This window comes from Pygoscelis adeliae, unplaced genomic scaffold, assembly GCF_000699105.1.
Source record: "Pygoscelis adeliae isolate BGI_AS28 unplaced genomic scaffold, ASM69910v1 Scaffold500, whole genome shotgun sequence".
Classification (NCBI taxonomy): Eukaryota; Metazoa; Chordata; class Aves; order Sphenisciformes; family Spheniscidae; genus Pygoscelis; species Pygoscelis adeliae.
The window spans coordinates 533180-545215 of record NW_008823918.1 but is presented as its reverse complement, the minus strand read 5'-3'; the positions used below and the strand labels follow the sequence as shown (position 1 = coordinate 545215).

Below are 12036 nucleotides of genomic sequence, written 5' to 3'. Positions count from 1 at the left end.
TATAAGTTGCCCTTCTTTTCAAGAATTCTTTCCTTATTCAAGGCACTAAACACATTGCTTTATCTTCCTTTATATAAATATGTGTGTGTGTGTATTAATCTTTCAGGGTCTTTATTATTTGAATGTTAACTAGCCAGTCGAAATGAGATTTATGGTATAGAAGGCCTTTGAAATTTTGAAAGGGGAAACAAACAAGCCATGTTTCTCCAATATGTGTTGACATGTTAGAAGGCAACAATTTATTATTTCCTAGATTCAGTAACTGTTCTTTATGATAAGACTAATTAAGAAAATGACTCAGCAATAAGTCATTCAACTGAAATGTCGATCCCTTTAAATACTGCTCTGACTACACATTTGCTCTTGGTTTTATTGCTACAGATTACCATTATAAAATATTGTGGAAGTTTACTCACTCATTAGTTTCAGTGACCAAGCTTTAATGTGTGAAAGCAATGTTGCCAATCATCTGCAGTATTCCTCTAATACACCATTTACTTTTCTATGATTACTTGTGATTACTATTTTAACCATGTTTTAGACACAGGAATAGCTTTCGGGCATTTTCTACTGTAATATATTTGTAACGCTGGGGTGGTTTTTTTTTTGTTTGTTTTATATGCTTTCCTCTCAAAAAAGCAGTAATATAACTGAAGGACAATTCAAGAAAGGCAGCAAGGAAGTAGAATCCAGGAGACAAGCCACTGTAAGAGTATTGAGAGCTGACTTCTAGCTCTGTTATTCCTACACCAATAGAAGTTAAAAAGAGCAAGCAGTTGTATTAAATACATTATCACCTTGGTATGTGCAGCTTTTTTTATTGACAGAGTCAACACATCAAGAGCACATACATCTTCAATGATATACCTACACGATTGGTTTAATCTCATACAAATATCACTCATCTAAAATTTAGGCATCTAAGATCCACCTGTAATCACTGCTACGGCACTTCAAGAGAACAGTTAATCATATTTGTCCTAGGCTTACATGTTGACTGTATGTACTTCCTCTTGCTGTTGAAATTTCATTAAATTTTGGCATAGTATGAATTTGAATTACAATGCAGCTATCAAAAGGCACTTTGACAATTAATTTTCTCAGAACTACTTCCAATATATCTGTTTTCAAAAAAATGCATTTTAAAAATAATGGAAATTAAACAGTACTTGCCATTTCTGATTGTGTTGAATTCATTCAGTTCTGAAGTCGACTTGGACTTATTCCTAAGGATATAGAAAACACTCATTTCTCTATCTCAACTAGGAGACCTCATCAGGAACAAAGTTCTTATCACTGCAGATCACAAATACACAGCCCCTTTTTTCACCATCCCTCCCGTCAACAACTTATGCTGTACTTAAAACAAGAGGCAAACATACCCAAACAAAGACCAACAGGATATTAAGGGGACAAAAAGATGTCAATATATAGATGTCAATAGGTAATCACCGATTAAAAGTTAAAATTATGTATTGAAAGTTTCCAGTGCTTCCGGTATAAGAAACTGATCATTGGTTTTGCTTCAACAAAAATACGTGAAAAACAAAGTCCTTCCCTGTGGAAGCTTTGCGAAGGCTACAGTCAGACAGTCAAAAGAAGTGATAACCTTCAAAGCAGGTTTATAAATGATTTAACTTTGTGAGAAACTTAAATCATACTTCAGCACCATTACTAGACTGTAAGCAAAACACCTCCTCAAACACTGCATGCAGATGGTTCTTGGGAAATTTATTATTCACTGATTATACCCAGCAACATAATTTTTTAATGAGTTTTAGCCAAGAAACGTCATTCAATATACAGGAAGACAAATGGCAAAAAGCTGGTTTTCTGACAGTACAGAGCAGGAGCTTCAGCAACACCTCTATGCTGTGTTATTAGTCTCAAGTAATACAGCCAGTTTCTTAGTTCAAAACACTTTGGAAAAGAACAGAAACCCTTTGCTGGGTCACAACTCAAAGCTGCTACAGCAATGTATTTACACACACAGCATTGGCTGCGTAACAGCGTTTTGAGGGAGTCTTATCCTTTGTCTGTAAATAAATGATGCATAAACTGCATCACATTTCTTGCTCCCTCAAGTTCTGATTGTCTGTGCTATGGTGCAGGCCTATTTTATTATCTGTTTGAGAAGATGCAACAATTTCACAGTTGCTTGTAGTAAACAGGAGCTCCAAAGAGCAGGTCAGGCTTGCCTGGGATGCTTTTAGCACCTGAATATCCTCCTCACACATATATCCATGATGTAACTATTTAGTGCAGGCACCTTCTGAAGTTAGATTTAGATCTTCCATTAGTAACAGGTCCATTAGTTGCACTCTGTAAGTTTTGGGATTCCTCTTAATATAACAACAACAATAACAAAGGTATGCTCACTCCAACTGCAAGAACTCACTAAATATGCAGCAGAGGTTATCTTTCAGAACTACTGTGGGATGCCATCTAAGAAAAAGGCTTGATACAAACATTCTGGATTTAGGTTACTTCAGCATTTTTTAACTACAGCCCAGTTATTAGAAGGGAGAAGAAAAAGCTAGCTATTCAAGGAGCCCAAATCTGCAGTGGCTAATATATTCTATTGAAATAAAAACAAAGCAAACCCAAAAAAACAACCATAAAACCCCCAAACAAACCACTAAGCAAAACAAAATAGAAAACAGCCAAGACAAGAGAGCGTAACTTAACAAGTGGCACATATATCTTCCTGATAAATACGCTGCTGCTGCCTCTCACTTCCCTCCCTGTTTACTCTCTCTTAAGTTGCACAATCCTGATTGGGATGACTGCACCTTAGTTTGTACAGCACGTTATGACACAACCACAATATTATCTGAAATTGTTTTCCAGCCAGAGAAGTCTAGTACCACCCACATATTTACTTGTTATAGTTCTGCTTCTCCCAGTAAAATCCTACTGACTCGCTAACTCTTGTTTACAGCACAGTGTATAATTTGCCAAAAGCTTGGCTGGTTGTTTTCTTAATATGAAAACATGCCATAAAAACTGAAAAATACAGCAGCAATACAAAGTATACACTTAGCTCCATGGCTAAAGTTTATTGGAAGTTTCAAAGCTTTCTGACACAGAAACGGTGATGTTACAGTCTACACTGAGATTCAGTATCACACATACCTGTCAGCAAATGACTGGCCAGGTTGCTCCTCAATGCTTTTAGAGACTTCATAACGCTCATAATGCCTATTAAAAAAAACAAAACAAAACAAACCCCAAGAGATACATTATGGTCATATACAGAAAAAGACATACATAGACATAAGTATTTCCTACTAAAAATATTCAAAACAGATCCTTAAAGGGAAAGAAAAGGAAAAAAACCCAAACAGTTAAAGTTCTAAGGAGGCTTAATTTTCTCAGTCAGAAACACACCTAACAAAAGAAGGCAGAAAAAGAAATGTTGTCAGAAAAACTGCCTGTAATCACATTTTTGTAAGTGACAAGGAATCCATACCTGAGTATGCCAAAATGGTTAATACTTATTGCTGAAGATGTTTCAACCTACCTATTGACTCAATTTCTTATTACCTGTCAATGAGAGGATGGCCAGCTCGATCCTCTATTGTTTTAGATACTTCATAGCGCTCATAATGTCTAGAAGCAAAATACAGATAAAAGAAAACACGTATTAAACAAAAATACATTTTCTAGAAATTGAACAAACAGTTAAGTATACAGAGAGAAAAATCAGAAAGTTCAGATGTGTTGGTTAGAAACCTGAAAATACATGAGAAAAAAAAACCCTGAAGACTTTTTAAGATGCTGCAAAAATTACAAGTATCAGTATGTAACAGTGATTATCTCACCTGTTTCAAAGCCAGGAGGTAAGCTTTGTCCATACACACCTTATGTTACATAATACATAGCTGTCCATACACAGCTCTAAAAGTTACGTGTATATTTTAGCAAATTGTGTAGGTGCAGTTGGTAACCCATAGAGAAGCACTCACTAACTTCCACAGACAAAGCTCTTCCAGCTGCCTGTCCCCAAACTCGGTGCTCTTTGTAGCAAGTATCATGCCTTCACAGATGTTTGTATAACATTTCAGATTTCAAGCCGTATCTTTGGATATCATCGTAAATCAAACATTTAAGACTAGATATTTTAAACCCCAGTTTCACTGAACTTGCTCCTTTACTATTAAGCAAAGCCATCCTTGTTTAGCAAAACACATCCTTTGGCAGCAATCTCAGAAGCGATGAAATCCCCTGAGACTAAAGCATATATCAAGGATTTAGATATGCAGATATTGCAGCAGCTTAATAAGTTACCACACAAAGTCCTATTATCTTGCAATTGGGGCAAGCTAAAACTGTAGTGATACCCTGGCTCAGCTGCCAAGAAGAACCTGTTTAGCCATTGTAACAACTGTGCCTCTGCTTTGCTCAGCAGGGATCTCAAGCAGCAGTCATTTACAACGAGCTAAAGTAACTCCAGGTCTCGCAATCTCCCCTGCAAATATATGCAACTTTATAATCATATTTTCTTCTCCTAGGACTTAACTTGATACCACTTCAGTCACTTCTTATTACTTATATAAGAAAAAAGGAAAATACTCAAGAGAAACAGCAAAGATACTGCTCTCAATTTACAAGCTTATGCAGGGTTCTTACAAAACCTTCACATTAAGTGCTTCAGGTCATCTTTGATTTGGCTGTAATTACTTTATTTACACTTCCTATTTAAAAAATGAGCTGAAGTGGGTTAACGGAGCACTTGATTCATGGGGAAAGACTTTGTCTTATGCCTGATTCTTCTACCTTTAGAAAGAAAGGCTATCCTGTAGTATCTTGCACTGACTGATTAGTCTACAGTATGAGTCTTACATGAATACACTTATATATTCAGGACATACGCACTCCCTTTAGAAATGTATTTGAACTTTTAATGTAGAAGGATGAGAGAGTACATCCCATCACAAGCGCACACCTTTGGTACTGAGGAGTCTCCACCGACACCTCCCTCTGCCTTTCAGCCTGCCGCCTCTGCTCCTCCACCTCTGCCCACCGCCTCTGCTCCTCAGCATGCTGCTGTTCCCTCTCTTTACGTTGTCTCTCAAGCTCCAGTTCTTGGAGTTCCCTTTCTTGCTCAAAACGCAGGGCTGCTTCTTCCTGGATCCTCCGTTCCTCCTGAAGCCTCCTCTTTTCTTCTTCCTGGCCCAGCAAGCGCGCCGCCAGCTCGCTTCCTCCATCTCCTTCTGGCTCCTCAGGAGTATTCGCTTCAGGGCTTGCTCTCCAGCTGGACACAGATGGAGCCCGTGCAGGGACAGACATTGTGTTTAACGTTAGAACAGTCTGCTCCTGTAGCAAAGAAAAAAATATGGTTTAGGCGAGGGAGCTGGTTTTTTAAACAGGTTGCTTACTCAGAAAAAAGTTCATTTATTCTATGAAGGAAGACTGTGTAAAAAGCGTCCCGAACACTTAAAATGTAAGAGCTAGGGTGTACTTTGGTTTCATTTTTTGAGTGCCTGCTAGCACATTCTCCTAATGCAAGAGCTTCATTCCACACAGCAGCCTTAGCAAGCACCACGGGCAGCGTGGCCACAACTATGTGAAACATTCTGCTTTCTAAAGTATCACTTACATTTCAAGCCATCCCATCCCTGCTTAAATCGCCATGGAAAGCAAACTCTTCCATGATACCCAGCATTTCTCCCTACTGTTTTGACTTAGAAACCTGAGACCTACCTAAGAGTATATACACTAAAGATATGCACCGCACGCGTACATCAGACCAACGAATTTCACATGAATCATCTTGTGGAGGCAGCCCCCACCCTCCTCCATTCTCCTACCATTTGGAAGTCAAGCCTCAGACCTACCACCCTATGACTCTTCTCTGAGACATGAAAAAAGGTCTTTCAGTGGTCAAATATGTTTTAATTTCAGAGAACAAATACCATTTGTCAATTAAGGACTGGTCCATCCAAACTTCTAATGATTAAAAAAAGTATGAAATGGTTTACATTCTTGTACAAAGTCCTCTAACAGCTCAAAGAGTTTTATTATTGAAGTCCTAAGCCTTAAATTACAGTCTACTTATTCGTGACTGCATAAACACAACTGATCTAGCTAGGATGCCTGAAGCAGCGCTTGCACAGCAATAGACAAGAGAGATCTCAGACACCTCCCACACTCAGGAAAAAGCCTGTTCGTCTTCCCATAAGCACCAGCCACAAAAGTCAACATCTAGAGAAACTACAGGCATTCAATATTTTGAAACATATGATAGCAAATCTGAAGTGATTTGACATGTAAATTTATCAGAGATAGGATGAACTGGTTGCCAGTAACAAGCCAGGCACTTACGAACATGCCTCATGATGAAACATTGAAGCAGAATTCCAACAAGTAGCATCAGGAGGTAAACATACAGCAAAAACAACCATTTCATTCTGGTCACAAAAATTAATATATGTTTTAACTTTTTGCCAACATATTTCTGGTGTTAGTTACCTAACCAATCCATAAGGAAAAAAGTCAAATTCAACAGGTCTCAAAACATCCCATTTACTCTTTCCTTCCCATTTTTGCAACCTCTTTCTACCAAGTCATAGACAACAATTTCTTCTCCAAAATGAGAAGAAAAATGACATAGCAAAATAAATTACTTGCCTTCTTGCATGCATCTACTATTAGGGGAAAAAGCCATCATGAAACTAAACAGTCAAAGGTGAAGCCATATTCATAGCCTACCTCATCAAAATACTTGGAGCTCTCTTTTTCCGCTTCTTGCTTAGCTCGTAGCCATTCTTCCCTCAGTTTTTCTTGTTCCCGTTGGTATTTCTCCTGTTAGGTTAGATTGAAGTTAAACATGCAAATAAGAAACATGGTATTTTTTATTTGCATTAAAATGTACTACTGGTATTTAATGTGTTTTTTTAACAGACCAGCATGGTAAAAACACGCTTGAGCTACACTAGGACATTAGGTCTGCCACGAGTGAATGAAATCCTGGCTCAAATACAATCCAAAGGAGTTCTGCAATTGATTTTAGAGAATCCAGGCTTATTACACGCTAGGTCTCATAACAACTGACCTCACATCTGTTGTATTCCCCATCTTACAGTTTAGTTCCCATTTGAACAAAAATCAGCTAACTAAGGTATTTCTTGAAAGATGGAGTGATTATATTTAACTTGGAATTAGGCACATTAATATGGTAAATATAAAGTGATCAGTAAGTGAAATATGAGGCAGTAATTTGGTTTGAGCAAGAACTCTTGGTCTTTTGGAAGCTTATCTAAACAAAAACCCATTTCTGGATTCCAAGTTTGTTCTATGACTGGATTTGGTATGAAACCAATGCAATGTCTTAAGGCGTTACTCAAGGTACACAATAAGTGTTTTAGTGTTTTTTTCAGTCACTGCTTAAGTCTTGGGAAAAACAAAATATTTAATGATGTCAAAAGTATTCCTTCTAAGATGTTGGAAATGAGCAAAGAAAGACTTTGCTTCCTTTCTCTGTTATTTTAAAATTCACTCCTGGGATCACGGGGAAGAGAAAGAACATTATTACTCTGGCCAAATTTACTACTTCAGGACTAAAAAAGCAGAAGCAAAGAAAAGAAAAATTATGGCAGAGGGCTGAGATTGCTCTCAAGAAAGGGGAGCCAAGGTTTACATTCTTTAAAGCCATCTCTTCAGGCATCAAATGGAGCACCCAAACGATAACAGAGACCACAAATATGTTTAGGAAGGCACAGCTCTTGCCTTGCAGAGTTTGTAAGCTGAAAGGAATGACAAAAGCGAAAACATCCAAAAAGCAACAGAGTTGCTAAGCTGTACTTTGTCATCACCGTTGTCTGCTGAATGCACCAAACTTATTAAGAGGGCTTGCTTGTGCAGAGTAAATGACGTTCACTGACACCTCTCCTAGCCAACAGACTTTAGATAACTAATTTCATTTGCAGAGATTTGTGCTTGGTTTTTTGTGCTATCCTAAGATGACAAACATCGCGCCTTACCTCTGCAACACTTCCCTCCATCTCTGGCAACTGGTTATCAAGGTGGTTTTGAGTTAGTAGGTTCAGCTTTCTGAATCACAGAGGTCCTGGGAACCAGGTTGATTCCAACTGATTAGCTGATTGCTAAATGACAGGATGCTAGCAGGCATCTAAATATGGCACTGGCTGCCTTCTCTTCATCTCTAGATGTAAGGCAGTATCGCTAATTGAAGGTAAAACTCATTCTAGAGACAATTTTCTTAAGGGGAAAAAATAAAACTCATTCAAAAGTGAAGACTACTGCCCTTTAGGTCTTTGGTTCTCCTTTAAATTCTGTTACCAGTAAGAGCATGCTAGCCTTGTGATGACTGAACACTTCTGGCTGAGGTGAATACTCAGTCTGGGTTTGATTTCTCGTAACTCACTAATGCATTGTCCTCTTTTTGCTGAATAAAAGCTAGTGTGTGTAACTGTACAGCCCAGCAAACGTATCTGAAAGTCCTTTTAGGCCATCAGTAAGAAGAGTTGCAGGAGCCACGTGTTACTCTTCTTCCCTAACAGTTGCTGCACCCAAGGGATTGCCAGCCTATGATTATGAAGATTAATTATACCTGCAATAAACGGTCCTGCTCCTTTTGCCATTTTTCCTGTCGTTTTCGTTCTTCCTCTTGATCCCAAACCCGACGACTAGGAGCACTAATGGATGGGACTGGGAGCTAATAGAGCACAGAAATGAAATAATATTATCTTCTTCCATGTAATCAACACTCTACATTTTAAAACGTATTTTTTTAAAGTGAGAAATAAAAGCCATTACAAACACTACAGCTTTGTAGTGACAAGGACCCTAAATTAGCCTTTTCTTCAAAGGGACAGAAAGCAACCATTCCATTACACATTAGAAAAATCTTAGTACTCTCAGATTTGATCACAACTTTAAAGCAGTATAAAAAGCAATAGAAAGCAGTGAGCTTCTTGAAAAGACCAGGACTATACAACTAAATAGTAGTTTGTAAATAGTACTTACATCAGGCATTGCAGGCTCTGGGCCTCCTGTGAGATTTGGAAGACAAAAACCAGAAATCATTAGGACCACACATACTCACTACGGCAAGACTTGTGTAAATGTGGAAAGTCCGAGCTTCAGACTAATTTTTGCTTCCCTAGTAAGCCATGCTCGCATTTTGCCCTACTGACCTTACTTGAGGTCAGAATTCATTAGGTGCTTTCAACTAATGTGCGCAATTGTTTAAAAGCTTTACATGCTTACAAGTGCCATCAGCAATTGCTTGAATTAGCAATACATCTCCCACTGTGGCAATACAGAGGTTCTTTGCTACACCTCTCCTATTATTATTATGAAACCCAACTGTTTAGCATGACCAATAACCAGAACGCTGCTCCAGGGTAGAGCAGCTACTCACCTACAGCCCTTGACATGAATTAAGAGCAATAGACATCCACAGGCAACTTCTCTACCACAAACCCATGTATTTTCCCTTTCCAACTGTCCTCCTTTCCTACTCCCAAAAGCACACTTGAATTTGGCGAGCATGTCACCGTGCATCACAAACTTTATGCTATTTGAGGCTATCATGCTTGGTCTTAGCTTGTGCCAAGATGATTATTAGAGAGACATGTATTATGCTAATATATTAAAAGTCAAGAAAACGTGGAGAAGCACAAATTTAAGTATAATCCTTTCCCAAGCATCATCACTATTTTTGTTTGTTGCTAGTGTACTTGTTACTTAGCTGTCTAAATTTCAGTTGAAAAAAATGCATAAAAGCAACAAGTTGCAACAGTTTTCTGAAGTATAACCACATGAAGTGGAGAAAAGGTCAAATTTAGAATACAAAAGACATCTAATGAGTCACAGACTAGTGTCCAATCTATATATGCACAATTTTGTCTACATTATCAGATCACAACAGCCACAGTGACAATAGGACAAATAGACTTGATCTCCTGCAATTGCGCCAGGAGATGCTAAAGGGAGGCATAGGCAGCACCTATCTTTGCTCCTCTCTTCTCTCACCCCTGTAAGCTTATGCTGGCCTGTACAGGTTTAGAAAGAAGAATCTTTCATATCATTGTAAAGCTAAAGTGTCAAAAGTTTAAAATTAAACTGTAATAAATAAAGCTGTACTGAGCGTACACTCTAGAAATACGCCCTTCTCCCCCTGCCCCCAAGCACAAGTGAAATACTTCAATGTCACTATAAAATTTATTAAAATAAACCCCAAACTTCATAGCCAGCCTTTAAAAAAAAAAAACACAACAAAAAAACCCCAACAAAACAAAAAACCACCTAACAACAAAATACCACCATATTGCAGAAACAATGCAGCAGAAGTATTTAAAAGCAAACAGAACCACAAACACAGATTTATGCTGTGGCACTTCACATATCACTTCTGGAAAAAACAGAAGCCATCACCACTGAAGGGAAAGTCCTGGCTCCACTAAAATTGCTGGCAAAATTCACACTGAACTTCCAGTGGGCCAGAATTTCACTCTTTCAGGCTACAGCAAAACAGCAAGGCATACATAGTCTGAAGACAGCATTAGACATACAACATTAGTGGAAGTATGTGAGTTGTGACATGCAAAACACCCAAAAGCAACCTACAAAACCAAAATTGAGTGCCTCATTTTTTGCCTTTAAAAGCTAGCATATTCAATTCAAAATTTATATTGGTCATCTTGGGATCTTGTGACATCACCACATAGTGGAAAGCCAGCAGCTGCTTTTCTCCACCAATTTAGATGAAAGCATAGAGCTGCAACTCAAGATAAAATACTTAACTCTGGATTTGAGTTTATCAACAGCTCTTTGAGATCTGCGCTAAGCCTCTGCTGGAATATGCAGCGTTATTCTTGTTTTGTAGGTAGTAGCAAACCTGAACAGAGAGTGCTATCCTTCTTACTCCTACCCAGTGAAAAAAAAGTATGAACAACATAAAAGAGATTTAAACAGCTATAGATATAAGAGAACACACAAAGACCCATTACCACAAAGGTAGACCCATGAATTGTAAGAATAACCTGATGACCCTGGGGAAAGAAGGGAAATTAATTACGTTGCTTCATTGTAACCGCAACAAACAATTCTGAAGAGGTATAGTACCCAGCACCAGACTTGTTAGGAAGAGTGGGCAGCAGGAACAATTTCATGGAAGTACATGAAATGTTAGCTCTTTGGTTTACCTTGTTCAAAAAACTGTGACCGTCTTTTTAAGTTTTTCAAAGAAATAGGTTCAGATGCTATTTGAAAAATACAAAGAATACAAACAAGTCAATGAGGTGCTGCCTTTTTCTTTTTTTTTTTAATGACTATCACCACTGGATAACAAACATTTGTTAGACCTCCAATCTGCAGCAACACCACTTCAGAAAAATAAAAAGCCCCTGAAACACAAAGGAGATCTAATCTTTCATAGTAACAAATACAGTTTTTAGTAGGTTACGTCATATACTGATTAGTATTTCACTTTATCACTAACGATGTCCAACTATAACAGCAGTACAAGCGTCAAACTTGGACTCAAGATTCTCCCTGTCTAATTTAAGCCACCTCGACCGAGATGCCAAATTGGATTGAGGAGCCTAATCACCATTCAATGTCATCAGAAAGGCATCTCCAGAGGGCAAATGATCTCTTGGGGGAACTCTTTTATAAATCACCATGCACATTAAAGATAAAATGAAATAAAAAGTTCCCATTTAAGGATTACTGTTCCATTAGGAAGTCTATGTACCTGGTTTCTCTCACTGTCATCAAGTAAGGCTATTAACTGTTCATAGCATCGCAAGTAATTATTATTCATACCAGAACCATCAACATCGTTCTCCAGGAATAAAAGTAAAATAATAATAGTAAAACAACCACTACCCCCAAAACCTCATAACTGAAATAGGAAAAAAAAAATTTGAATACTCTTTACACTCTTCCTGGGCAGTGAAATAAATTGATACTCATACTGACTCAGTCTCCACACAATGCAGTGGAAACTACAATAAACTGTGTGCCTTCTCCTTCTCTTTCACCCCTACTACACACCGAATTTAC

At 38.0% G+C, this 12036-nt stretch overlaps 1 protein-coding gene across 2 annotated transcripts in view; it reads right to left on the bottom strand.

Moving 5' to 3' along the window:
• The window catches only part of LMO7 (LIM domain 7), a 75826-nt gene that overhangs the window by 8366 nt on the left and 55424 nt on the right, over positions 1–12036 (bottom strand). Inside the window, exons 20-27 of one of the 2 annotated variants that reach the window (XM_009319553.1) lie at positions 11175–11231; positions 8992–9017; positions 8576–8680; positions 6715–6807; positions 4949–5319; positions 3547–3612; positions 3136–3201; positions 1174–1226 (exon numbers count right to left, since the gene is read on the bottom strand). In XM_009319553.1, coding sequence (XP_009317828.1) covers positions 1174–1226; positions 3136–3201; positions 3547–3612; positions 4949–5319; positions 6715–6807; positions 8576–8680; positions 8992–9017; positions 11175–11231 — 837 coding nt within the window. Of the gene's footprint in view, positions 1–1173; positions 1227–3135; positions 3202–3546; positions 3613–4948; positions 5320–6714; positions 6808–8575; positions 8681–8991; positions 9018–10979; positions 11022–11174; positions 11232–12036 lie in introns of both variants that reach the window. The other variant, XM_009319547.1, reaches the window with a different exon arrangement.